This window comes from Acomys russatus, chromosome 16 (genome assembly GCF_903995435.1).
Source record: "Acomys russatus chromosome 16, mAcoRus1.1, whole genome shotgun sequence".
NCBI classification, from domain to species: Eukaryota; Metazoa; Chordata; class Mammalia; order Rodentia; family Muridae; genus Acomys; species Acomys russatus.
In genome coordinates this window covers 46,047,968-46,074,980 of record NC_067152.1, presented here as the reverse complement: position 1 = coordinate 46,074,980, position 27,013 = coordinate 46,047,968, and the positions used below count along the sequence as shown (strand labels likewise).

Sequence of the window (27,013 nt, the reverse complement as noted above, 5' to 3'; positions counted from 1 at the left end):
TGGGAGATGGAGAGCGTTCACCTTTAGCCTTTGTGGTGAAGGACAGTTTGGTCATTGACAATCACCTGGAGAGCAGAGGAGCCTGGAGCCTGAGGGATCCATCCGTGCTCAAAGCAGGGCCCCTGCTGTTTCCTGATACCGCTCACCTGATGAGCTGGTAATGGCCTGAGCCCAGGTTTCACCAGCTTCCTGGTCCTACACAGACCATTGCACAATTATCATTTTTAAGATAGGCCATAAGCCCATGTGACCTTGAGTGTTTTTGCAGATGGGAGATGCTCTCTGCACAGCATAGGGCACCAGGTCCCACCAGGACGCCTGTGTGTTAGTGGCATCCACAGTGCGAGTGTCCTTTCCACGGCTTTTCTTTGCACGTGATCCACAGAATGCCAAGGAGATAGGAAACGTCTTTCTGAACTTGATCACACCACACTAACTGAGCCTCCTTCCGTAAGGGAGACAAAAGGGAGCCCTCCTTCCAGGGTTCTCCTGCCCAGCAGCTCTTTTATCTTGCTGGGTGTACATACATAGTAGGTACACACACCTAGGTCTGGGCGGCATGCTTACCACCCAGGGTAACACTCTACATGAGTGTCTCTGGATTCAGGGTCAGCCCTGCCATCTGAATACAAGGTACGGAAGGGGCTGTCTACATCAAGACCAACTTTCTATCCAGCATGGCTGTTTTCCCTGATAGTGGTGAGTCGCACTGTAGAGACGTCTCTGTATGTTGACTCAAAGTCCACAGTTAGTTTTCAGGTACAGTGGAGAAGAGGAAGAGCAGAGGGCACATTATGAGGTGCGGGCAGGTCTTATGACTTAGGCTCCTGTCCACTGCCTGCCTCCAGGACCCAGGGATGTTGATTTCTGTTTTCCTTGTTGTTGAGGCTGTTTGAGGAGAAAGTACATTTTCAGCTAAGTCTAGATTCAATGCCTGCTTTTCTCTCTCTCCTTACTGGGGACCAAACTCTGTGCTTTTCACATTGAGCCAGTGCTCGGCCACCATGCTGAGTCCCCAGCTAGAGTGAATGGGACAGCCTCTGCTGAGTCCCCAGCTAGAGTGAATGAAACAGCCTCTGCGGTTTTTTTCAATCTTCTTTGAAAGATGTTATTGATGTTTTTTTAAAAAATAAGTCTTTTCCCTCAGTCAGAGCAAAATAGACCCTCCTTGTGGCTTCTTGCAGGACAGCATCAGCCTGCTGCTGGAAGCCGTGAGGACCAGAAATGAGGAGCTGGCGCAGACATGGAAAAAATCTGAACAGTGGGCGACCATCGAGCAACTCTGCAGTAAGTGTGCTTAGTCCTCCTCCCAGGAGCCACAGTCAGAACACAGAACATGGACCTCTGGCCCAGTACTTCTTTGGAGTGAGTGCACAAAGGGACAAGCATAGGTGCCCTCCTTGCCTGGTTACATGTCATGGTTGCTGATGTGGCCATAATCCTTAGGTTTGTAGAGTTGTAAGCTGCGTGATTGTAGACAGATCCTGGTCTGAAAAGGTATCTGTGAGCACCGCATGTGTTTCCATCCCCCACACTTTGATGGTGTGACAGAACCACTGCCAGGACAGCAGGTGACAGGGCTAGAGCTCCAGTGCTCACCAGCACTAACCCTACGAAGTGCAGTGTCTGACTGTCAGTCTATGCACACACAGCAGTGCACACCTTCAACCCCAGCACTCGGGAGGCAGATGCAGATAGATCTCTGCGTTTTAGGGCAGCCTGCTCTACAAAGTTCCAGGGCAGCCAGGGCTACACAACGATCCTATCTGGAAAAACAGGCAAGACTTGGGCACACCTTGAATGTACTAGGTGGAGTCACCTAGTTTCTGTTTTGTAGTGGAGCCACCATGACACCAGGAGAGCTGGTGTGACGCTCGCTGTCCTGTAGCCTCGGAGAGTCCGTCTTTTTCCTCCTGTAAGATGTTATTTTCCCAGCGCTGTTTCTCTGTGTAACTACATTGGCTGTTCTGGAACTCGTATTGTAGACCAGGCTGGCCTCAAATTCACAGAGATCTGTCTGCCTCTGCCTCCTGAGTTCTAGAATTAAAGGCATGCGCCACTACCATGCCCAGCCACAGACAACTTTTTAAAAAAGAAAAATGAAATTACCAGGTTTTTACATTTATTTAGAGACAGAGAGAACCTAGAAAAGCCAAGACCTTCTGAAAGTCAAGCTGAGAGCTGGAGCAGCCGCACTGCCACACGCAGAACTGTGAAGCCTCAGTGCCCCAGACCACATGGTGTTGACATGAAGGCCAGTAGCCTGACAAGTAGTTATGAGTGATTTGGAGCAAAGGGTCAGAGCCACAGACTGAAGAGAAGAACGGTTGTCACAGCACGTGCTGAGCTGAGCTAGATGGCTGGGAAATCGGAGAACTACAGCTCTCACTGTGGTATTTGAAGACCAGCCTAGGAGAGGTGTGACGTTTAATAGGACCTACACCCAGCCAGGTCAGCCAGGGCTACACAGAAACCGTCTCAAGAAACCAAAATAAAAAGAGAGAGAGAGAGAGAGAGACTCACACCTATGTCTTTATGATCTCAGAGCAGACAAAAATTCCTTTAGACAGGAATCAGGACTTTGGGCTAGGGCACAGGCATATACCAGCCACAAACCTGGTGAGCTGGCCAGAGGTGGGCTACGCAGTGAGGGGTGGCTGGAGTTGCGGACAGTGCTCGCCCAAACAACAAAAGAGAATTGTTCAAGTTGAAAATGAAACCCTTGTATCAGTTGAAGGAGACTGTTGGCCACTTGGAGAGGCACAGACAGGGGCACAGTGCCTGGAATGGCTCTGCTTGCGAGTGGGTGTACTTTTCTCAGGAGACCTCACGAGGTATCTGGCCTGTGGTGTAGCCGTGTCACTGCTAGAACTGTACCAGGAGAGAGGGAGGTCAGATGGCCACCTCAGGCTGTGCTGCCTCTCACAGGGATACCCAGCAACAAGGGAGCGAGCTTCAAGTGCAAGGAGGGGAGCTGCTTGCTGACTGGAGCCAGAACAGTTGGTGTGCTCACAGTTTGGAGCCACCCCTGCCCCTGCCACGGTGTTCTCAGGAGATCTCTGTTTTGTGCAGAAATGATGTGTCCTCACTCTACCCCACAGGCACTGTTGGTGTGCAGCTCCCAGGCCTCCACGAGTATGGTGCAGTCGGGGGCTCTGCTCGTGCTGCCACCTCTGCCATGTGGGCCTGCCAGCACTGCACCTTCATGAACCAGCCTGGCACGGGCCACTGCGAGATGTGCAGCCTCCCCAGGACCTAGGGCTCTGGCTCTGCTGGGTGGGACTGGCCAGCCCAGCCCTCTCTCATCTGTAAGGCCTGGAGCAGTGAGGCCAGCTGCCCTGCTGTCCCTGGGTATACTGAAGCTTCTCAGTGCAGATCTCGAAGAGAAAGAACCCCAGCTGTTGTGCTGGGGTTGAACAGAACCTCCCAACTGGAAAGGCAGAGCATCCCTGCCCAAGAACACCCCACTTGCCTCACCTAGTTAACAGCTCCCCGCCATATGGGAGGGACTGAGCACCTCCAAACAATCACCTGGACTGGGGTACACCGAGAGGTCGCTGCTGTCACCCAGCCGTCTTTCCCCCCTATATGCTTTTTGTTTTCTGCCTCCCCCCCCCCCCCCTCTCCCCCAGTTTTTCGATGGAGGCTCCTGGCGGTCTCTGTTCCCTCTGGGAGCATGTGTGGCCAGGCTGTGGCCACCTTGGTCTGACCTGCAGTATAGTGCACCCCTGCCCTTTACTGCCTGAAATCCGCAGTTACCAGTAATTCCCACTTAGAAAGCTTTTATTTATTGTTTTTAAGATAAAACTGCACAGGTGGGAGTGAAAGAGATTTAATTCTGCTTTCTTTCCTCCTTCAGTGCAGCCCCTCTTGGGTGTTGAGGGTGGTTATTGGGCAGGGCCGCCATCAGTTCCCCTCTGAAGCAAACCTCAGTGCCTGAGACTCTCCTGCCATGCCGCACACGTTGGCAGTTGGTAGCATGGGGGCTCAGCAGAGCAGTAGCGGCTCTTGCCTGGCAGTCAGCCCCTTCAAGTCTGTGGGCCAGTCCTGGGGTTCTGGTCCCCTCTCCCAGCACTGTTCCTTTACCCAAGGTGTCCCTACACTGTGGCCTTCTTGCACAGTGCTGTGGCAATTGAGAAAACCTAGAAAAGGTGCCCATTTGACCACTGTGAGGCAAACAGGTCTCTGAGGGTCCCGTGTGGCTGTGCTGTGACAGCCCTTACCCAGGTAGGATGTGGACACCTTGACGCCTCTTTTGCCTTAATGAGAGCTAAGTCAGCTGAACTTCACCCTGGGGAAGGCCATGCCAGCCGTGTCTGCTGGGAGCCACGTGTGTCACGCTACTTGAGTGCACCCCTGCTTCCTTCCGCATCCTTGGGCCAGGGGACAGAACGCTTGTTCGCCAGGTTTTTGTGGCGTGGCTAGGGTCAGCACCTCTGGTTTCACCTGGCCTGAGACCCGAAGTTTAAAGCCCTGGGGCTGTGGACCTATTGAGCTTGGTTTGGTATTGACAGGTCATCCGGGAGGGTCAGGAGCGGCCAAGAACAAGACCAGCGTGTCTCCAGCCAGGGCTGAGGCAGCTACCCCTCCTGGTCGTTCTCGTGGCTAGGACTTCACATCGCTGTCTTTCCTGGTCCCTAAGATCTGGTGGGCTGGATGTCCTGGCATTGCTGTGCTCATGACTCAGTGTGTTTCCAGTGCCAGTCGCGCTGGCACCATTATTCATGCTGGGCAGATGCTGAATAGCACAAGCCCTGGGGACCTTTTGCCACTACTTACTACTACACTCATCTTTGTCTACAGAGTTAATTATTTTTTCTCATGTTCTGGCATCCACATAATTCTTGTTTTCTGTCTTTTTGCTAAAGAAATTGTTGTGATTTCTCTGCTTACGGTTTTGAGTTACTCTTTGTTCAGTAATGCACTTTATTTTATTGTCCAAAGAGAGTCAAGCTAATGCTACCAGCTTGGGATGAGCCCTGAAGAAGGTTCAGGCCTGGGCAGCGCAGCTACCTCCTACATGGAGGTGGCCCTGGTCCCACCTCTAGTCCCTCCTGCCATCAGGCACTACAGCCCAGAACGGGGTTCCTGTGGGCACACCAAGTGAACCCCATGGCTGCCGTGGTCCTCTTCAGGCTCAGAGATGGGGTCTAGTGCCAGCCTTGCTCTGACCAGCCTGCTCCCGGGACGTGGGTGCTCACGCTTCGGCTCTGCTTTGGGCTCATAGGTGTGCACTGGCTGGTGTGGACTAGTATCTCTTTGACCCCAGCCCTGCAGTGGAACCTAATAAAAGCACCTGAAGCGACCGCCCTGCTCGCATTGTCCACGGTTGTGTCCTGTGTGGTGTGAATGTGTTGCCTTGGGCTCGGGGCAGTCTCGGGTACTGGAAACTGGTGTGCAGAAGACGGCTGAGGACGCTTCCAACCCTGCAGGAGACGCAGAAGCTGCAGCAGAAGGCTCATCCCCACCTTTCCGGCCACGGGTTCTTAAGAGCAGGCTGGGGACAGGGCTCAGAGATCTGTTCTGAAGGCCACTCAGAATTGGTGCAATTGGGTCCAGGCCTCACCCTCAGGTTAAAGTAGTGGTTTGTTTTTTGTTTTTTTTTTTTCCCTTTATTTATTTATTTTTTTATTTATTATGTATAAAATATCCTGCCTGCAAGCCAGAAGAGGGCACCAGATCTCATTATAGATGGTTGTGAGCCACCATGTGAGTGCTGGGAATTGAACTCATGACCTTTGGAAGAGCATTCGGTACTCTTAACCTCTGAGCCATCTCTCCAGCCCCTTAATTTTTTATTTTAATTTACAGCTAGGCATGGTGGACCATGCCTTTATTCCCAGCACTCTGGAGGCAGAACCAGACCAGGGCTATACAGAGGCTCAAAAATATTAATTTGGGTGGGGTGTGTCATTTTGAGACTGTGTGTGTGTGTGTGTGTGTGTGTGTGTGTGTGTGTGTGTAGCTTTGCTGTCCTGGAACCAGCTCTTAAACTCAAGAGATCCAATGTCTCTGCTCCTGGAGTGCTGGGACTAAAAGCTTGTGCTATCTCCTGCTTTTACTGTTTTTTGTGCACATGAATAGTGGGATCAGGAAAGGATGTTAAAGGTCGAGGCTGAGAGTGAAATTTGGGTCTTCTCCAGGAGTCGTGTGTGCTCTCGGGTGCTGAGCATCTCTCTCACCAGCCCCCAGGATGGTGCTTTGACAGCTGCACCAGGAATACGCTGTGCTCCAAGCCCACCGCATGTGTTGTGCCCCCAGACCCTTTATTTGTAGATTTGGCCACTGGGTTTTCAGGTGAGCGTTCTTTAAAGAGACAAGGTTGCCTGGCTGGCCCCAAACTCAACTCAAGCATTCCTGCCTCAGCCTCCGGAGTAGCTGTTGGCACAGAAGCACAGGCAGTGGCATCTAGTTTCTGATGAATGTTCTGGAAGTGTGGAGAATACTTGATCGTGCACCTGGGGCCTCATCCAGAGTAGAAGTCTCGGCCTGCTTACTCAAAGAGCAGAGAGTAGAGCTGTCCCCAGAGAAAATGGAGTTTCTCTTAAACCTTGCTCATTAGGCCTCTCGGCATCCTCTGCTCCAATTCCAAGTCACATTTACGTCCCGACACCTTCACGCGTGGAGGGAAGGCCTGGCAGGCTGGCACGAAGCCCCCCTTTCCCTGATGTAGGGGCTGCTCGGTGTGCCGAGCCACCCTACCGCAAAGAGCCTGTGCTAATATTGGTGGTAGCCTGTCGAGTGCGGAGGCAAGTGCGGCCTGCGACCTTGCACTAGGGCGACCTCTCCTCGCGGGGGGGGGGGGGGGCCGGGGGTCGGGGTGGTCCAAGGCAAGCACCCTGACCTGCGCCCCAGCGGACTTGCAGGACTGCATCCTCCTTGGCCAGCCTCGGGCTTCCTGCGCTTCGCTGCGACCGTGGCTCATTGCTAAGCTGCGGCGTGGTGACCGGGCGTTCCCGCCATCTAGCGGGACCGTGGAGCAGCCGGCCCGCCCCGGCCACGCCCCCGCAGCGCCGTGGCCGCTTTACGGCGGAGGCCGCGCCGCGCCGTGGGCGGCCGTAAAGCCTGGAGGCGGCGCCGCCTCTCCCGGCTGAGCTCTGGACGGGCGCCCGCAGGATGGCGGGCGCTCCCTCGCGCGTGCACTACCTGTCCGACTTCTGTTGCCCGCCTGGAGGCCGAGTGCCGGGGAAGCCGCATGTTCTGCGTCATGAGGCGGAGGTCTTTCTGTCCGGCGGGCGCGAGTTCGTCTATGTGTACGACCAGGAGGGCGGGCTGCTGACGGTGAGCGGCGGGCGGGAGGGCGGGCGCGCCGTTCCGAGGTGAGCCGGGGCCGCGGGTGCCCTCGCCTGACCTCGCGCTCCTGGCTGGCGCACAGGCGATCTACCAGTTTCCCGACCAGGTGTGGCACCTGCAGCTCCTGGCCACCCGCAGGGCGCTCTACGTTCTGTGCGCGCGCACCGGCATCTACTGCCTGTCGTTGGACTCACGGAGCAGGTGAGGGGGCGTGGCCCCACGCGGTTCCGGCCGGGTCCCCGGGGAGGCCTCGCGTCCCTGACCTGCTTTCGTTACCCCTGTAGCGGTCCGTACTGACTGGCCACCGATGGCGCCCTGGGGTGGGGCGGGGGTGGGGGCCGAAGACACCTGTGAGCCGCAGGCGTGGCCGCAGCGTCTGCGTCCATCAAGTTCTTAGCTGCTGAGGCCTCAGGCAGTGAAGTCTGCAGCCAGGAGCACAATTGCCATCGCCCTCAGGTGTCTCGCAAGACCTCTCAGGAGTGGGTCTCAGAAGCAGGTGTCTCCTGTTAGTAGTGACAGCCAAAGAGTGTTGGCCATTGGCTTGTGCTGGAAAACTACACAGCCCAGATAACAGCCTCGAGGGCTCATTTCCACGCTGATGAGCTTTGCCTGTGAGCTGTTTGTGGCTGATCCATATGTCAAGTGGTGTGTGTGGCCTGCTGAATGACCTGTGGGTTCTGTGGGAGCACTCTTGAGCACTTCCTGTGATGTCACCTCCCTAGAGCAAGTCAGGTTGTTGTTGAAGGTAACCCGAGTCTCCCTCACCCAGTACTGAGTACTGTTGCATTGTCCCTGAAGGTCTGCGAGCCTGGCCTGTACAGAGGACAAAGAGGATGAGGCTAACCCTCCCTGTGTGATCCACGTGGACCCAGATGCCTGCGTCCTCCCTGATGCTGCACTCCGTGCCTTCGCTGTGCTGGACGATGTGCTGGTCACCCTGGCACAGGGCTCCACCCAATGGAAGATGCAGCTATTTGAGCTGCCTTGTCCAGGGGAGGAGCCTCTGCCTGGAGGCCAGCTTGGCGAGGTGGAGTTGTCCACTTGCACCCCTCCAGGTGGGGTGCCCGGGAAGCGTGCAGCCCCCTGCTTCCTGCCAGTGCTGCGCTGCGTGTTCCCACCAGACTCCAGGTTACCTCACGGTCACCCCCAGGGCTGTGGGTGCTTCATGCTGGAGGAGGCCCTCTTCGGTCTACTCTTTGGGGTCGACGCCGCCCTCCTGCAGTCCCCTGTGGTCCTCTGCGGTCTCCCCGATGGCCAGCTTTGTTGTGTGGTCCTGAAGGCCTTGGTTACTTCTGGGTCAGCCACCGGGGACCCGACGGCCCTGGTTAAGATCCTGCATCACCTGGAGGAGCCTGTGGTCTTCATCGGTGCTCTGAGGGCAGAGCCACAGGCTGAGGAGGCGGCGAGAGAGCTGCTGCCTGGTGAGAACGTGCACTCTGACTGCCTGGTGGCGTTGGGCCACCAGGGCCGGACACTGGCCATCAGGGCCAGCTGGAGCGAGGCAGGGAACCTGGTGCCGGAGCTCCGTGAGTACTGCCTCCCAGGGCCTGTGCTCTGTGCCGCCTGTGGCCGGGATGGCCGCATGTACCACAGCACCCCCTCAAACCTCTGTGTGGTAGACTTGACTAGCAGAGGCACGCCTTGGAACCCTGAGAAGCCAGATGGGACCATGGGAGGTCTGCCCTCCATGCTGTGCCCAGCCAGCTTGAATATCTGCAGTGTCGTCGCTCTCTCTGTGTCGTCTAGAACACCCTCAGGTACGTGACAGAGCCTTGGGCCAGGCCTCTCCTTAGTAGTCTTCCTACACTGTCCTTACTCCTTGCCTTGTTTTTTGGTGAGACTTCCGCTAAGCCAGCAGGTGCAGGCTTTCCTCACCAGGCCTGTCTCAGGGTCCAGGCACCTCTGTATGTGTCCTCCTTGGGATTGGGTGATGGGTGCCACTCAACCTGGGTGTGCTCTGGCCCCTCAGCTGGGTGCCACAAGCATGTGGCTTGTGGGGTTGACGTAAGAGTGCCGCCTCTTAGGTCAGGCCAGGCCAGGCCTCCATGTGTCGTGTGAGAGCTGGATGCGCCTGCTTTAGCGGCTCTATGGCCAGTTTATGAGCCATTCAGAGGGTGTCTCAGGGCTATCTAAGGAAGCGTTAGCTGGGTTTGCCCGACTCTGGCGTGAAAGGAAGATGCCTCCCGAACCCCCAGTGTCTTTCCATTAGGATCAACTGAGAGTATGCTGAATCCTGTTGCAGAAAACACTTCGCAGGAGAAAAAGTGCCTTGAAGGAAAGAGCCAAACTACTGCTGGGGTGGTGGTGGTGGTGGTGGTGGTGAGAGGGTTGGGGGCGTGGCCTAAGACTAGGGACCTGTGAAGTGACCTTCAGCTGCTCAGCTGCCCCCTTGAGGGTTCCTGGTAAGAGCTGTGTTGGTGTAGGGAAGCAAGCAGACCCATGGCAGAGCGGGCAGTGAGAATGTGGTGGAGAAGCTTCCTGAGCTGTGCCTGTGAGCCTCCAGGGCACTTGTCTTGGAAGGCTCAGCAGCCCCGCTTTGTGGCCACCACACAATGTCCCCGTTTGGCCCTCTCTGTTCTATTTGTGTGGACCAGTTGCCACCATCACCTCTGTGCTGATCATCTTGTGTCGGCAACGTAAGCCGTGTATACAATTTAGTGGTCCTTGCCTCTGCTCGGCCTCCCAGGTCCCCTCACTTCCTTCTGTGGACCCTGCCTCGGTCCCTTGCTAAACCTTTTTTTCTGGAGTCCAGAGAAAACACCACTGAGTGTCCGGCAGCTGCTCCACATTTGCTGACTGGCCCTGCATGTGTCACTCAGGTGGCACGGAGCTCCTGGCCTTGTCTTCTAAAGGACGCCTGATTACCTGTAGCCTGGACTTGAGCCCTGAGGTGCCTGTGCCTGCCAAACTGACCATGGCAAATGCAGGCCAGAAGATTAAAGAGCTGCTCTTGGACATTGGCGACGTCTCTGAGAGGTGAGCTGAGAGCTTGTACCCTGCTCTTGGGGGCAGCATCGTGAAGAGAGCTGACCCAGGCTGTGGGTGGGGGGGTGGGTGGGAAACAACCATCTGTGTGGCTGTCTCGCCTCTGTCTCCATCAGGAGCCACAGAATCTGTGCACATGCCCTCAGAATTCCTCTCAGTTCCCCCACCTCCCCTCTGACAGGGCCTGGGGACCTCCCCTTACCAATCCCTTGCCAGCCGGGGGTGTCCCTGCGCCCAGCACAGCTCTCGACATCAGAGCCAGTTCCTCCTACTTTGGGCCTAGAGCTGGTGACGGCGGGTTTTATGGCCTTGAGACTTGGGAATACTCCTACAAAGCCTAAAGAGAAAGGGGCCGATCGTGAGAGTGGGTGGGGTGATCCATGGCCTGGCTCACCCTTAGCAGGCATAGGCCAGTTCGGCACCTCCGTCCTGTGCCGCCTTCTATAGCTAAGAATGATGACCAGGTCAGGCAGCTTCCTGTGTCCTCCAAAGGGCTTCACAGCTGGGACAGGGACAGGCGCTCCATGGGCCTGGGAGCTGCTTGCATCCTCAGAGACCTGTGCTCCAACAAGGATCTGGTGACTTCCCCCTAGGGAGCCACCAACATGGCTCCCTCTGCTGTGATCTCATTCTCTTGGGCCGCATGACTGTCCCTTGCAGGGTGTCCTTTCTGAAGAAAGCTGTTGACCAACGCAACAAGGCCATAACAAGCCTCAACGAGGCCATGAATGTGAGCTGTGCCCTGCTCTCCAGTCAGGAGGGTGGTCGGCCCATCTCCTGCACCATCACTGTCTCCTGGAGCCGCCTGGAGTTGCGAGACATGCTGATGGCCACCTGCACACTGGAGAACAGTAGCAGCTTCTGCCTGGACCAGGGCTGGACCTTGTGTGTTCAGGCGCTAACAAGTTCCTCTGCCTTGGACCTGGACGGGGCGGGCTCGACGTTCACCTATACCATGCCAGTGGACAGCCTAGGCCCCGGCAGTCGGCGGGAAGTGACATTGCCCCTGGGCCCTAGTGAGAGTGGCGCGCTTGACCTGCCAGTGACCATGTCCTGCTGGCTCTTCTACAGCCTCAGGGAGGTGGTGGGTGGGGCCCTGGCCCCCTCGGACCCTCTAGAAGACCCTTATTTGGAGACTCTCCCTCTCAACCTTCCTAAGCAAGAGGGTATCTGTCTGCCCCTGTGCAAGCGCACAGTGGACATGCTGCAGTGTCTGCGCTTCCCTGGCGTGGCCTCGCACCCTGCACAGGCCCCCTCTGTGCCTGGCCCTGCCTGTGAGCCCGTGGAGACTTTCCTGAAGACCTGCCAAGGCCCTGGCAGTGAGCCATCGGGCGCTGCCTCCCTGCGGGCCAAGTACCTGCCTCCATCCACAGCCTCCATCCGGGTGTCAGCAGTGCTCCTCAGAACGGCCCTGGAAGACGGCCACGCAGGTTGGTGGCACTACTGCCTTCACTTTGACCTCAGGGCCCTGCAGCCTGTGGAACTAGGGTGTCCCTCTCTCTCCCTCTGCATCCTGGCTGCTGGAGGAGTCTTGTGTCTTGTTGACCTGTCATGTCCCTTGTGTGTTTCTTAAAAACTGAGGAGGTACAACCTAAGAGGCAGTTGTCACCAGAGAACAGCTCAGTGAGTTCTCACACACAGGGCACCTAGGGTCTCCAGAGTGCTGTTATAGCCCCGGGCTTGGCTTTTGCTCTCACTGTGTGCAGAGCCATTTGTATTGTTTGGGCCTGGCTCCCAGTCTGTTGAGGGCAGGCAGCCGCCATCTTGCTCCATGTTCCTGCCTGTGCACCCTAGGGCTGCTAGGACTAAGCCATGTGCCTCATGGGACTTTCTGAGCTCTGGGTCTGTCGCCCCCTGACAACCTCCATCCCTCCCTGCCTCTTGGCTAACTTGCCTAGCGCCCTGATGTGGTAGGACTGTGGGCATTTGGGGCACTCACTTGGGTAGCATTGGAAGGGGAGCGTTTGACAGAAGCCACACAGGTGCCTAGGCTCCAGCGGGTGCCCCGCTCTTCCAGATTTCCAGCTGTGCAGTGCTACCCTGCGGTGGCTCCTTGCTGAGAACGCTGCTGTAGAGGTTGTGAGGGCCCAGGCACTGTCGTCCATCCAGGGGATTGCCCCAGACGGTACTGATGTCAACCTCATCGTCCATGAGGCAAGTGGGGTCCACCATTCTTGGGGACATGGACCTTAGGGCCCATGATGCTCAGTGGGTCCCTGGGCCATTGCTCATGAAGAATCACTTTACCTGACCTATCAGCCCCATGTGTCTCACCAAGACTGTGCCCCTGGGAGGACCAGCGCTGTCCAGCTCTACCCATCATGGGTCCCCTTCTTCCTGTGCGCTGCTAGGGTCATGGTGGACAGTAAATAGAGCAACTGCCTCAAGCCAGGAACAGTTTACCTGCTGGACCACCAAAGGGCGATGGGTCCTCTTTCCAGTGAAACAGCCCATCCCCCTCCCTTCCCCTCTCATGCAGCCTCTTTTGGGGATCCTCCAAGCAGCCAGCATCCCCTGCAGGAAATCTTTACATCTTACGGTCAGAGGCTCTTGGAGATTAGTTCTGCCTGCCAAGAACCGTGGGCCTCCACTCCCAGAGCTCGGGCCACGCCCTCCATGTTCCTTAGCCTTTTGTTTTGGTTTTTCAAGACAGGGTCTCTCTGTGTTAGCTTTGGCTGTCCTGGACTCACTTTGTAGACCAGGCTGGCCTCGAACTCACAGTGATCCGTCTGCCTCTGCCTCCCTAGTGCTGGGATTAAAGGCGTGCGCCACCACACCCGGCTCCTTAGCCTTTTCAAGCCAGGCTGTGGCAGCATCTCAACCAGACTATCCCTGGGCCAAGACTAGGAACTGGAAGTGGTCCTGGTCAGTGGACAGTGTCACGTGGACAGTGTCACATGGAGAAACCACTGGTTGCTAAGGCCTTTCTGCAGCCCCCAGGCTCTGCGTCTTATCTACTGTGTGGAGAGCAAGCCATGGCTCCCCATCCCTCAGCCCATACTGAGCACTGTGAGGACCTCCTGGAGGGGAGGGTGCTGAGGTGTCCACAGAAAGGCTTCCAGCCCCCTGTGTTAGGGCTCACGCTGTCAATTCCTGGTTTGGAGCCAAGTTTAGTTGGGTCTTAGTACAGTTCAGAGTGAGGAGGGTCTGTGTCTTCCTGATCTGGCTGTTCCCCACTGACCGGTTTTTTTTTACTGTTGTGTCTCCAGCCTGCCCACCTCTAAAATGTAAAGAGCAGTGCAGGCCATGTCACAGATACTCAGGGCCTCATGTGTTGCAGGTAGCTGTGACTGATCTGAGCCCTGCAGGGCCCATCCAGGCTGTGGAGATCCAAGTGGAGAGCTCCTCTCTGGCCAACATGTGCAGAGTGCACCATGCTATCATCAGACGGATCCAGGTACCACAGCCCGCAGGGGCGGGATGTAGAAACAGGTACCACAGCTGGCAGGGGCGGGGTGTGGGAGGAGGCTATGAAGGCAGGGCGCAGCTGCCCAGGTCTCCTCTGTGGACCCACACAGCTGCGGGCAACACTGTGCATCGCCACCTCCAAAAAAGGGTGCATGTATGAGCTCTCCAAGCAAACCAGACACTCCCCTCCGGGTGCTACCCACAAGCTCAGAAATGTCAGATAAATGTCTCGTCATCACCTGTCATGTCTGGGCCTGAGCCCCAGGAATGGACTCCAGGCCAAGGTTCCTGAGTGGAAGGAACAGGCCAGCGAGCGAGGCCATCGTCCCGAAGAAGCCGCTTCCGTACTGTGCCCTTGCCTACTTGGGGCCACAGTTCTAGGACGGGAAAAGCTCCCATGCCCCAAATCTCCCCTGGTGCCATCAGCTAGCTCTGCCCAGGGCACCCGTCCCCCACTTGTGACAGTGTGGCCCAGCCCCAAGGCAAGGTCTGCCACGGCCACCTGGAAGTTCTGCAGCTGGTTCTTGGCTGTCACCCCACCATCCTCACCTTGGAACTGGTCCCGGGCTCTCAGGTGCTGCTTCCCCCAACAATCTGGGCCCAACAGCTGACGTTGTTTCTGGAGCTGTAAGGTCAGCTGGATGTTCTAACACGTGACTCCCAGGGGTTCACTGCCTGGTCCTGAGCCAGTTGTGAAGTTCACCCCATGAAGTGTGTGGTGTAACAGTGGCAGGCCATAACACAGTTGTGGGCTAGCAGGGTAGTCTCCAAAGCAGCGGTGCTCCAGCCAAAGGAACTGCCACAGGGCAGCCAGCCTCCAAGGACACAGTCACACAGGATTAAGGCCACCCTAGTGACTTCATCTTGGTCATCTTTAAAGAGTCCATTTCAAAACTATATTCAGAGGAACCGGGCTTAGGAATTCATGTGTGACTTCAAGGGGACAGAGTTGCTTCTTGATGGAGAATCAGTGGGGCAGCTGTCCCCTAGGTAGCATTCAGGCTACTAGTAGCCACATACCTCCATGGTCCAATGACAGGAATCTGTCCACAGCCACTAGGCCCAGCAGGGACATTAGCTTCCCCATTGGAAACACTCCGGTCTGCCCCAGGAGGCTTTACTCATCCCTGAGGAGGCCTCTGGGCCTCACCTTTGAGACAATCATAGCGTTTAGCAAGTTAAGCTGTCTTCAGATAGCAAAAAAGGGTGTCCAGCACTAAGTGAACCTGCAGAGAAGATGAGCAAAAAGGACCAGTTTGCCTGAGCCACAGCAGGGAGACTTGGGTTTAGGGTAAAAGGCTTTTTAAGCCAGGTGTGATGACACACACATTTAGTCCTAGCACTCGGGAGGCAGAGGCAGGCAGATCTCTCTGAGTTTGAGGCTAGCGTGGTCTACAAAGCGAGTTCTGGGACTGTGAGGGCTACACAGAGAAACCCTGTCTCAAAAACAAAAAGGCTCTTTGGTTAAGCCTAGCGATGCGTTCCAAATTCCCAGCTGTTGGTAGGTTGTGGCAGGAGGATCACTTCAAGGCCAGCCTAAGCTACATAGTTGAGGCTTGCCTGGGCTATTCAAAGCCCTGACTTCAACTCCAGAAATGCCCTAATTACTGTCAGGGGAGCTGCTGCTGCTCTGAGGAGGAAAAGTGACCAGGGTGGAGACACTACTGGGTGAGGGAGCAGGCTCCCCGTGGGAGTCGGGGTCACGATGCCCTAAGCTGTAGGTAGACCCAGGCACCCACGCTGCACAGTTGGGAGCACTCTCCAGGATGCCCTTATGTCCCCCAGACTATGGTAACAGAGCAGGCAGCACAAGGCTCCAGCCCACCCGACCTCCGTATGCAGTACCTACGCCAGATGCACGCCAACCACCAGGTGAGCCCCAGACGGCATGTGGGGGTGCCCGGTTCTCAGTGTAGGCTGGGTCCTCCGCATGGGATGAGATGTGTGGTGTCATGCCCGTTTCCTGTTTGTCTGGCTAGGTCCATGTGGCTGCATGTCACGCATTTAAGGCCGTGTGGCCCAGTGTTGTTTTCTGGACTGCCACTATCTCCCAAGTATAAGGTGTCCCTAGGTGGAAAGCCGGGCTGAGCTGTGCTGCCTGCCCACAGGAACTGCTTCGTGAAGTGCAGACACTGCGTGAGCAGTTGTGCGCGGAGGATGAGGTGAGCTCCTGCTCCACAGCCCAGACGCTCTTACAGATCTACAAACAGCTACGCAACCCGAGCCTCGTCCTGCTGTGACCAGGTAGGTGCTGGCCCAGCGTGCTGAGCTTCATAGTGTTGCCCGGATGGGGGGGAGGCAGAAAGTGTATGTGTGTGTGTGTGTGGATGGAGCGAGGCAGAGTATGGGAGGGGTGGGGAGGCCCGTGAGGTGAATTCAGGCATGTCTGCACCAACAACAGGCTTTAGTGTCTCCCATGCTGTCTTCCTGACAGCTGCTGGCCAGCTCCGCGTCACTGGGACACACTCGAGGCTGAGTGTTGGGGCTCGCCTGGCAGCGCCCCTCCACTGGAGCATCTGCACCCCTGATGAGAAGTGTCATCACCCAAGTGCTCAGGCCATGGAGACACAGGGTTTCTGGGGTTTGGGACTGACCTGCTGCTGCTGCCCCCAGCACCCCTCAGGAGCGTGGGCTGCCCCTCTGGAACCACCAGGTGGCAGAGTGCTCACTGCAACCAAAGCACAAAGACCTTGGGAGAGCTCCTCGGTGCCAGTGGCCTGCCGCGTGCCTGCAGCACTGTGCCCCACTTGTGGTGCTGTTCTTCCCATGGGGGAGAGCGTGTCTGCAGAGCCCAGGGACTGCCTGCTGAGTTCTGTCTGTGAGGTGCTGTGCTGACAAGCTACCCTTTTCATGAAGCTCCAGGTGTCAGCTGATGTGTGTCACTTCTGTCCTGAGTCTCTTCTGAGCCCTGCTGCGCTCTGGGCAGTGTGGCAGGAAGCCCTTCCCAGCTTCTCCTTGGCCCTCTTGACAGGACCCCTCACTGCCCTCCCCCAGAGCTTCTCTGGCCATTTAGGGTCAAAGATCTGCCCTCCAGGGAGAGTCTGGACAGTCTGAGGGTCCTAGCTCCTGCCACCTCACCTCACAGGGTATTTACAAGGGAGTTTGTCCACCCTGCAGGAAAGAGTCCTCTGTGGAGGCAGGAAGTACAGCAGGCCAGCTCAACACCGCCTGGCGTCTGTACAAGACTGGCTTTAACAAGGTGCTTGCTGCCAGGGTGGCCCGCTGCCTTGGCCCCGATGGCCTAAGAGCCCTGTCCATAGCCTGTCCCCCAAACTACTCTTGACCCCTCCCAAATGGGGCCCTCTAGCTCCGTTATGTAGTGTGCATGGCCATGTCTGGCTCCACTGCTGTCTGTCTGTCAAGGTTGACACTCCCTAGTTCCCTTGCTTGCACTTACACCCCACAGAGATTGCAAGGCTTATCTTTAGACAGAACGCCAGCACCGTGTCCTCAGGGAGCGCTGGCGAGTGTCCCACCTCAGCCTTGCTGGGCACCTGGACATAGACATGTCTGGGCTTGTGATCCTTGGCACTGGCAGAATTAGTAGGGCCCACAGCAGACTTAGATGGCTGCCAGAGTTGAAGAAACACTGGTCTTAGCTGGGGTAAGAGCCACTGTCCCAGCCGGGACCCCAGTCTTGCCCACATATGCCTGGCATCCGGGACACTGCAAGCCAGGGACTGCCTGGGCTCACAGACTAGATTCTGAGACTTGGCCCACATGGGATGGCTGCTAAGGTCAGCTCCAAGGGTTAATAGGGATATGCCCTGACCTGTGACCCTTGTCACTTTGGGTAAGCCAAGAACATCCCTAAGAGTGAGGGTAGGTGACTGGCCACAACTTCCTTCCCAGCAGCTAGGCATGGTCTCTTCACCCCAACCCATGCTCTGGGTCATGGACTCCCTGGGTAGGGCGGCCTAACGCAGTGTCGCACCCAAGCCTAGAGTTAGTGGGGTGAGGGGATAGCCCAGCCTCCAGCCATGGCCCTCGCACAGAGGGGTGAGGGCTTTCCAGGGCCAGAGCTCTAGTGCTGAGCCGAGAGGACGGCAGGGCTCCAGCGTGCTTACCCTTCCCACTACCCAGCTGGGTGGTGCAGGCTCGCAGCAGCTGTGCAACAAAGGTTTAATGCTGGGTTGCTGGGGCTCTGGAGTTGACCCCACCCCCTGTGAGTCCTCAATATTCCCAGAGAGCTTCCCCTGTCGGCAGGTCTGCGTCAGCTCGCAGCAGCCCTGAGGCGCCGCCACACAGGTACTTGCCGCTGAGGGCACGGATGGCCAGGCGGCCACGCTCTCGGAACTCGAAGAGGAAATCCTCCGCCAGGTCGCCGTCGCTGCACACGCTTCCATGGCTGCCGGTGTACCAGAACCCACCTCCACGGCCTGTGGGCAAGGCTGGAGGTCAGCAGCCGGGGCACCCACGCCTCCCAGTGCCCCCCTGCAGCTTTCTCTCCGCACCTCTGATCTGGTAGGCGCCATCCCTGAAGCTCAGGCGAAACACGTCGTAGGTGGAGCGGTTGGTGTCCAGCTGGTTAGAGCCTCGGCGGTGGCACACGAAGCCATCCATGCCACGCAGCACCAGGATGGGCCGGTTGATGAGTTTGAGGATGAATAACTCGTCTTCACCTATGGAAGAGGGCATCCCTATCCCTACCTGTCCTGTGCAGGCCATAGACTTGGGGTCTAGGCGTGCCACTGCCCAGTGTGCTACACCCCAGAACCCAGGCGTTCCTAACGTACAAGGTGTTAAGGAGGCACCCAGTTTGCCAGACACAGGAAAGGTGAGGATGCCCTGGGACTTGTCTGCCCTCTTCCCTGGTGGACCAAGTTGAGCGGCCTCGGGCACTGACCCTGCATGGAAGGCTGCTCCAACCTATGGCAGGCAGGGAACGCTCACCCACAAAGTCACTGATGGCTGCCAGCTGCCCGTTTTTCTTCATGCACACGTAACGCCCATTGCTGGCTTTAAGTGCCACCCGCCGGCCATGCCACTCCATTTCAAACATGGTGTTGGCCGAGCTGTGGGGCAAGAAGCAGATAAGGCCTCAGAGGGAGGTGCACATTGGCCTCCCCATCCTCGGGTTCCCCAGGGGCGGGACAGAAGCCTGCCCTCCACAGGAGAGCCCATTCCCAGTGGGGGCTGCTCCCCACTCTGTGAGCACTCTGTTGGGCTGCTATTCACAGCTGAGGTTGTGCCCAGGGTCCTAGTGGAGGTGACGAAGTGGCACACGCCTTTCATTGCAGCAGAGGCAGGGTGCAGGCCAGCCTGCTCTACACAGGTACTGAGTTCCAAGCCATTCAAGGCTACGTAGTGACCCCTGTCTCAACAGAACCAAAAAGGCCATGGTTGTGACGGTGCTAGAGACCAGGACAGGTGCACTCACACTTGTGTCGCTGTGGCCTGAATGCCCCCGTGCGTGACCAAGGCCCAGTAGCCCCCAGTGCTGGAATAGAAAGTACACTTCTTTGTCTCCTGGTCGATTTGCATCAGGAAGGTCTCGTGGTCCAGTTCTTCATCCTGATTGGCCGAGACATTGACTCCTGAGGGGAGAGCACAGTGGAGCTCCTCACACCTCTCCCCGGAGGCCAGAGAAGGACAAGGGAGCTTCAGATACCATGAAGCCAGAGGGAGGCCTAGCTAGGGCTCTCTTGTCTGTCAGAGGCCGCTCCGGCACCCACAGATAGCCTCTGAGGATGGATTCTTAACCCAGTTCTGTCCACTCTGAGACAGGGCTTTCCATGTTGGCAAATCTCCAAGTAATCTGCTTGTCCCTGCTCTCCTCTCCTGACCAGGGCTTACCTTAAGCTGCCAGGTGGGACCTTTGGCCTTCCCCTGGGGTGACCTAGATTATAGCCAGTGACTGGGAACCTGCCCACCTCCCACACAGCTACCTGGTCTCTTGGGAGTCTTAGGGGAGGGCAGGCTGCCCACGGGCTGCCCAGTGTTCTTGTAATGTGGACAGACAGGACAACTGTAGCTTGGGGCTCAGCATTCAAGCCATGAAGCCTCCTCAGAGTTGTCCCAAAAGCTGTCTGCCCCCACCCCTGCACAAACTGCAACAGTGTCCATGGCAGCAGGTTTAAGTATGTGTGTGTGTGTGTGTGTGTGTGTGTGTGTGTGTGTGGTGGGGGTGGTCGTGGTCGTGGTCGGACAAAGCCACATCTGACTCAGCCTGGCAGGAGAGGAGGGGACCAACCAACCAGCAACTCCCACGGCTTAAGTTGATTTATTGTTTATGTGTATGAGTGCTTTGCCTGTGTGTATGTCTGTACCACTTGTGTGCAGGGCACTCAGGCCAGAAGAGGAAGTCGTATCCCCTGGCACTGGAGTTACAGGTGGTTGTGAGCTACTGTGTGGGGGTGCTGGGAATTGAACCTGGGCCTCTGGTAGAGCAGCCGGTGCACTTAACCACTGAGCCATCTTTAGAAACTCGGGCCCAACAATTTTGTTTGTTTTGTCCTTTTACTGTTCCCACCTCTGCCAGCTTCATCGTTCAGCAACAAATACTAAATTGGGACATCCCTCAACCTCATGTGTCATACTAAGCCACATAGTCAGAAGGCAGTGGCATTCTGGGTAGTGTGTCTCATATGGACAGATGCTACAGGCTATAAGAAAAGCAGCATTTCAACAAAGAGGGCAGAACCAGGCCAGAGGACCTTAGCCGGCCATGCCAACCAGCTCTATTCGCTGCGGCCACACCATCTCGTGGGCCAAGATGCTGTGTCCCATGATGCCTTGCAGACAGGGCACCCCACACAGCTAACTCATACTCACCTGGCTAAGGAGCTGACCGGGCGGGGGGGGGGGGGCAAACTCATACTCACCTGGCTAAGGAGCTGACCGGGCGGGGGGGGGGGGCACAGAGTCCGGAAGGACCTGGACAGTGAGGGTGAGGTGTGTCTGCTGGGACTCAGGGAAAGCACTGAGTCAGCCCTACAGTGCCAGTGCAGGCAGAGGCAGGCTCGTGGTGGCTGCAGAGCGGCAGCCAAGAAATGCAGTGGTGAAACTGCCAAGGGGTTGCTCATAGGCAGCGCTGGCTAGAAGGTAAGTTTGAGCCTCTCAGGTGACCAGACACAGCTGGGCTTCTGCTCCACAGATGCTGTACTGGCCTGGCTAATGGGCTCAACTCGCCTCTCTAGCTGTGTTGAACTTCCCGTGTGAAGGGGGAGTCTGTCTGGAGCAAGAGTGAGGTTGAAGCATGTCCAAACCCCCAAAAATCTCTTGAGACCGTAAAGAGTAAAACTGCTCCCTCCGTGCCCTGGGCTTGCATGTCCTGGCACATGTACCCCTCTCCCCATGCATGCCAACCTTGAGGTGGCCACATAGCCTAACAGCCAAGCTAAACTTCCCCTCTCCTTACAAGGCCATGTCCAGCAAGCACCTGGAATCCCTCTTCATACAATGAAGCCTTCGCAGCGCCCTGGCCAGTGACACACACTCACCTCAGAGCCTCTGCCCACTCCCCAAACGTTTAAACAGCCTTCGCGTCGTGCCCCGCCCCAATAAATGAGCTCACTGGAGCTGAATCCCAAGAAAGCTGTTTCTTGTGCATTTATCACTGACCAAGATCCTGCACTGCACCCACCCACCCCAGCTAAGCTCCGGCCCTCCAGTCCAGCTTGGTGTGCAGTGAGAAGCAGAAATGGGGCAGCGTTCCACCCAACACAACCCCGCCTTCTTCTTGACACCAATGCCAAGGCTGGAACAGCTGGCCGGCAGCAGCACCCCAGGGAAGCAAGAGATGATTGCTCACTACAAGTGCTTAGTAGGAAACTATCCCACCAAAAAGATGGACTCATATACAGGGAGGTCAAAGGGCTGAAAAAAGCTGAGTGGTGGCAGCCCGTGCCGGTAACCCCAGCACTCAGGAGGCAGAGGCAGGTGAATCTCTTGAGTTTGAGGCCAGCCTGGTTTACAGAGTGAGTTCTAGGACTGCCAGGGCTACACAGAGAAACCCAGTCTGGGAAAATAAACAAGAAAGGTTCGGGGCGCTGAAAGAGGTTAGATGGGTGCCTCAGCAACTTTAGGTGCTTGCTGTGGGAGCCTGGTGGTCTGAGACTGGCCTCTGGACCCAAATTGAGATGGAAGGAAAAGGAGTCACTCCACAAAATTGTCCTGTGACCTCTACAAGTGTGTCATGTTGGCATGTACACACAACTTTTTTTTTTAAGACAGGGTCTCATTATGTAGCTCTAGGTTTCCTGGAATTCATGATTGCTGGCCTCAAATAGAGATCCACCTACCTCTGCCTTGCAAGTGCTGGGAGTAAACAACTGCACCCAATTGTTAATAATAATAATAATAATAGCTGGGCGTGGTTGCGCACACTAATCCCAGCACTTGGGAGGCAGAGGCAGGCAGATCACTGTGGGTTCGAGGCCAGCCTGGTCTACAAAGTGAGTCCAGGACAGCCAAGGCTACACAGAGAGACCCTGTCTCGAAAAACCAAAAAAGTAAATTAATCATCATCATAATAAAAGGCTGAAAAGTGGGCTGGCTGGTGAGATGGCTCAGGGTTTAAGAGCACTTACTATTCTTGCAGAGGACCTGAGTTTTGCTCCCAGTGCCCCTATCTCCAGAGGCGCCACCACCCTCTTCTGGCTTCTGCATGCTCTTGCACTCACATGCCCATATATATATTCTAATGCTCAAAAGTAATCCACACAACCTTCTACCGAGTTGCCATGACTACCAGAGCACCATCTTTTTCCCTTCAGTGCTGGGGATGGAACTCAGCGTGTTGTATACACTAGGCAAGTACTCACCACTGAGTTACCTCCTCAGCCCCACATCCCAGCGCCACTGCACCCTCCACCAACCCTCAAGCCACTACCATCTCTCACCATCACAGCTTCTACCACCATCACTACCACCACCAGCACCGCCACCCCTCCAGCACCACCACCCTCCAGCACCGCCACCCTCCAGCACCGCCACCCCTCCAGCACCGCCACCCTCCAGCACCACCACCCCTCCAGCACCGCCACCCCTCCAGCACCGCCACCCCTCCAGCACCGCCACCCTCCAGCACCGCCACCCTCCAGCACCGCCACCCCTCCAGCACCGCCACCCCTCCAGCACCGCCACCCCTCCAGCACCGCCACCCCTCCAGCACCGCCACCCTCCAGCACCGCCACCCTCCAGCACCGCCACCCCTCCAGCACCGCCTCTATCACTTTCACTCCCCATCATATCATTAACCTTCCTGCCACCCCACGCCCACCCCCGAGCACGGCCATCGGTATGGTCCCTACTGTTACAGGCTGTGCGTCAATGCCTGGCACCACCCCCCCCTCCAGGCAGCACTCCACACCAACTGCCCCAGCTAGCTTACCTAACTAAGGCCTTCCCAAGCCAGGCGGTGTCGCTGGACTGCAGGGCTGCGCACGGGAATGCGGGCCACACGCTGCAGACTCCAGCTGTTGTGCTCTAGACTGACCTAAGGCCACGGCTGCAGGTGCAGGTCCTGACTGCAGGTTCAGGGAAGTCTGGCCTCCTACCTGGGTGTTCCTGGCCATCTGGATAGGACATATGATGCCCAGGGGGACTGGGCCTCTGACTTAGATGTACATCCTACAGCGGCGGGCAGTGACATGACAGACACATAAGAGCTGTGCTTTCTCTGGCATGTGCTAACATGAACAGGAGGCGCACTTCCGGCCTCACCTCTCCATTTGAGCTCAGAGCACTCAGGTCAGGGTGTGTCCAGGCATGCTGGGGTGCATGAGCCCAGCGCCCAAGAGAGAAGCAATTGTTCCTTCTGGCCTGGACCAGGGTTATGCCAGTAGTCACGGGCCTCTCAGACTCCTGGCATCTTCATGCGGCAACAGAAACACTGTGTTTATCTTAAACTGCTCAGGTGTCACACAAGTGACCAGCGGCCAGGAAACTATGCCCCATGGGTGGAAATGGCACCTTCCCCTTAGAAGCACAGGTTCTGGCCAAGGTTGCCTTAGCTTGTTCTTAACACTGAAGATAACATTGAAATCTCTCGTTCTTGGGGGCCTCACAAGGCTGGTCAAACATGAAAATGGTACCCTTGCTCTGTCCTCATCCCTCTCTTATCTCCCTCAAAGGCCAGAAAGTGGGGTGGCAGAAGAGTAAGGGAGGATCAGGCGGCCCCAGCCTTCTTCCCACCCCCATCCCCCATCCCTGCACTGCCCTCATATTCTAAATGACCTCACCACAGCTCTCCGGCCTGACAGACAGCAGCAGTCCAGCAGGCACCAAGCTCAGCTGCTGAAATCCAGATGTTGGAGAACGAGGAGGACTGCTCTGAAGCCGTCAGCCCTCGGAGGCCCATAGGCCCATGCCGAGTGCAGAACACCCACCCCCAGCCCTGCACACACGGCAAGCGTCTACACAGTGCACACCACACACACCTGCAGCTGCCCGGCCCTACCTTGCCTCACAGAGACGTAGCGGTGGTTGGCAGCTACCAGCACCACCTGCGGGTGACTCTGTTCCAGGTGGAAAAGCTCGTCTTTGCCGGGCCTCGCATTGCGGCCAGCCTTGAGTGTGCCCGCAGGCCCCACGGGTGCCAGGTAGCGACCATCACAGTCCTTGAAGGCCAGCTTGCCTGCCTTGAACTCTAGTGTGTAGCAGGCGTGGGCTTCGGGCTCCCAGACAAGGCGACCATCACTGCGTAGGTAGCGGCTGTCGCAAGACTTGAGGCAGTACCGCCTGCTCTGGAAGATGAGGGTGACCAGTGCGTCCACACCCCACGGCATGTCACCATCTGCCGCCATTTCGTCTTCCTGAAGGCACAGGTGCACGTAGCGCCGACGGCTCACGCTCAACAAATGTGCCTGTGGGTGGATGGCCAGGTGCACAGTCCACAGCTCTGCCGTGGAGACAGCTGTGGCAAAGCAGGACAGCCGGTCCTCGGTGCCGCCGAAGAATCGGCCGTGCGGCTCTGACTGCAGCACCCAGCGGCCATCAGGCTGTGGCAAGACCAGGAAGCGACAGTCACGGCCCGGCTGAGCCACCTCACAGGCCACACGCCCGTCCTCCTCTGCTGACAGGTAGCGGCCTAGGTGGCTGCTGCGGAACAGCACAGCAGTGCCCTGGCCTGGGTCAGGCTCCAGGACCCAGATCTGCTTCCTCTTGAGGCTGGATGCTGAAGCATTGACCTTGAAGCCGAAGCTCTCTGCTGTCAGGTAGCGGTTGGCGTCATTGACGAGGCCAAACTGGATCTTCAGCACCTGGTGCAAGCCGTTGGTTGGCATCTTTGAGGCTAGCCACGTTGCTTCAGCTGCCTGGGAGGCTCTCTCTGACTGTTCAGGGGCCCTGTGGACCCCCCAGAGGCCCAGATCTGTCTATCTCGCCCTTGGCTCCCAAGCCTAGCCAGTGACATGGACGTTACCTGTTCCAGTGCTGCCTCTCTTGTGGCCTTGGCCACCCAGGCAGAGCTTACATGGCCAGCGGGCAGCGGAGGGCGGGTGAGGGGGGACGGATCAGAAACGCCGGCTTAGGAGTGGTAGCCACAGTGCCTTACCCCCATCTTGGATTTCAGTGGCTCCTGGATGGCACCAAGGCCAGGGTCTGTGCCCAGCAGGACAGGAGAGAGGCTGCCCACCTCCTGTCCTTACCCACGGCTGCCTGGGTCCTATGCCCTGTAGCTCGTGGACTCCTTGCCTCTCGGCTCCCCTTCTTCCTATTACTTTGGGGCTTCCCGCTCCCCAGCTCAGACCCCCAGTCCAGCCCAGCTCTTTCCCAGGGTACAAAATGCAGCCCAGTGGAAAACTCGGCAGGCCGGCAACCTGATCGCAGCCCTCCACCCTCAGTGGCCGCCAGATCCTCTACAGGATCCGGTTACCACGTCTCTGATTCCTGCTGCCAGGGGCAGGAAGGCCCCCTGTAGCACGCAGCAGCAGCCTGTCCTGTACCCCACCAGGCCACCTGGCTCCTACCCTTGTGGGAAGTCCTGGGTCTGATACTATTCTCCATCTGCCCCTGGGCTGTGGGTTGGGGAGGTGGCAGGAAGGGTGTAAGCACCAGTGGTAAGATTGGGACACCTTGACCCTGAGCAGGGATGGCAGTGTGGAGACAGGTGCCCTAGTGTTCCTAGTCCACTTGGTTTGGAAAGAGCAGCCCCAAAGCTGGGTGTGGTGGTGCACACCTTTAATCACAGCACTAGGGAGGCAGAGGCAGGCAGATCGCTGTGAGTTTGAGGCCAGCCTGGTCTACAAAGCAAGTCCAGGACAGCCAGGGCTACAGAGAAAAGCCCTGTCTCGAAAAACCGGGGGGGGGGGGGGAGAACAGCCCCCTGTGCTAGGGTGACCGTGTGATGCTCACATCCAAGACTGCTTGTGCGGGAGCACACCCATGCAACCAGCAAAGAACCAGAGTGTGTGCCAGGATCCTACATACCCTGCCAAATACTGGGCACCATGTTCTTCCCTTTTGTGCTGGGAGCTCCTGGTGATCTAGCTTTGACAGCTTTTGGCAGACTTGGGACCCAATTACTGCTGCTCGGATCACAGGGTTCCAGGCTTGGCTCATGGCCTTTCCAGACCAGTATAGTGCAGCCGTGCGGGGCCCAGTCTCCCTGATGCCTCTAACAGTACAAGCATGGAATCTGAAAGAAAGGGCGAGACACGCAGATCAGGAGAGGTTGGGAACTGGTTGGTCACACCAGACCCTTGGCCTCTCATTCAGGGGTGCACCTGGCTGTCCCCTCTCCATCCTGACTGTGACAGCATCTTAGGGAGCTACAGAGGCCTTGCTCAGCTTTTTCCTGCACCTGCCTCAGGGGACCAGAGCCAAGCAGGAAACTGGAGCTGCTCACCCTGGGCCTGAGCCAGAACTGGCGTCGTCTTCCTCCTAACAGTTGTGACCCACGCAGGAAGGCTTTCCTGAGGGACTGTAATAGGACGTGGAACACGTGCAGCCATGGCTCTGGTCCTCCCATGCTCCTGGGCCCGACTGGTACATTAGCGACCTGGCACAGAGGTCTACACTTGAGGAGTGTGTGGAGATTGAGGTGGGTCCATCCAAGCATCTGAAGACACTGAGTGGAGGGCTAAGGGTACGATTCACGACAGACTGTCATGTGCTGACCCTTCTGGTCTCGGCTCTCCCTGCAGACCAGCTCTATCCATCCCTGAGGCACCGGCCTACGGTGCAGTCAGGCTGTGTCAAGTGCTGCCCTAGAATACAGTAGCGGAGACACGATGTTGTCACAGAAGCCCCAGTTACCAGGGCGGTGTTCATCCTGAGAACTGTTGTTCCAAGGGTCTGGCTAGGTTGGTCTGTGAGAGGGGAGGCCTGAGGAGCCAGCTGTGCCCCACCAAGCCAGAGTGCTTAAGAGCTGTGAGAGTCTAGT

General features: G+C 57.0%; 3 protein-coding genes across 4 annotated transcripts in view; 2 read left to right on the top strand and 1 right to left on the bottom strand.

Moving 5' to 3' along the window:
* The window catches only part of Nploc4 (NPL4 homolog, ubiquitin recognition factor), a 44,305-nt gene extending 40,694 nt beyond the window's left edge, over window positions 1–3,611 (top strand). Inside the window, exons 16-17 of the mRNA XM_051159200.1 lie at window positions 1,185–1,287; window positions 3,102–3,611. Of these exons, the coding sequence (XP_051015157.1) occupies window positions 1,185–1,287; window positions 3,102–3,259 (261 nt within the window). The 3' untranslated portion in view covers window positions 3,260–3,611. The remainder of the gene's footprint in view (window positions 1–1,184; window positions 1,288–3,101) is intronic.
* A 3,505-nt stretch (window positions 3,612–7,116) lies between these two features.
* Faap100 (FA core complex associated protein 100) lies at window positions 7,117–16,375 on the top strand. The gene is made up of 10 exons (XM_051159208.1): window positions 7,117–7,281; window positions 7,376–7,494; window positions 8,092–9,050; window positions 10,113–10,269; window positions 10,939–11,708; window positions 12,296–12,432; window positions 13,559–13,675; window positions 15,472–15,558; window positions 15,795–15,930; window positions 16,121–16,375. Exons 1-9 carry the CDS (start codon window positions 7,117–7,119, stop codon window positions 15,924–15,926), a joined length of 2,643 nt encoding a protein of 880 aa, XP_051015165.1. The 3' UTR covers window positions 15,927–15,930; window positions 16,121–16,375.
* A 1,422-nt stretch (window positions 16,376–17,797) lies between these two features.
* On the bottom strand, window positions 17,798–26,678 carry Fscn2 (fascin actin-bundling protein 2, retinal). 2 transcript variants are annotated; one of them, XM_051159201.1, is made up of 6 exons: window positions 26,477–26,678; window positions 24,089–24,890; window positions 19,067–19,223; window positions 18,580–18,701; window positions 18,141–18,308; window positions 17,798–18,065 (listed from the first exon to the last, which is right to left on the bottom strand). In XM_051159201.1, the coding sequence occupies exons 1-6, from the start codon at window positions 26,597–26,599 to the stop codon at window positions 17,860–17,862; spliced, it is 1,578 nt and encodes a 525-aa protein (XP_051015158.1). In that variant the 5' UTR covers window positions 26,600–26,678; the 3' UTR covers window positions 17,798–17,859. The 2 variants fall into 2 exon arrangements, with proteins under 2 accessions (XP_051015158.1, XP_051015159.1); XM_051159202.1 differs by lacking the exon at window positions 26,477–26,678 and having other exon boundaries at window positions 24,089–25,793.
* Window positions 26,679–27,013: the final 335 nt, after the last annotated feature.

Coding starts and splice junctions, on each gene's coding strand:
- Faap100 (XM_051159208.1), top strand. CDS start 7,117: ATGGCGGGCGCTCCCTCGCGCGTGCACTACCTGTCCGACTTCTGTTGC. Junction 7,495..8,091: donor TCGTTGGACTCACGGAGCAG/GTGAGGGGGCGT, acceptor TTGTCCCTGAAG/GTCTGCGAGCCTGGCCTGTA. Junction 12,433..13,558: donor TCAACCTCATCGTCCATGAG/GCAAGTGGGGTC, acceptor CATGTGTTGCAG/GTAGCTGTGACTGATCTGAG.
- Fscn2 (XM_051159201.1), bottom strand. CDS start 26,599: ATGGGAGGACCAGAGCCATGGCTGCACGTGTTCCACGTCCTATTACAG. Junction 18,702..19,066: donor CAGGCCACAGCGACACAAGT/GTGAGTGCACCT, acceptor CTTGCCCCACAG/CTCGGCCAACACCATGTTTG. Junction 18,309..18,579: donor AGCCATCAGTGACTTTGTGG/GTGAGCGTTCCC, acceptor CCTCTTCCATAG/GTGAAGACGAGTTATTCATC.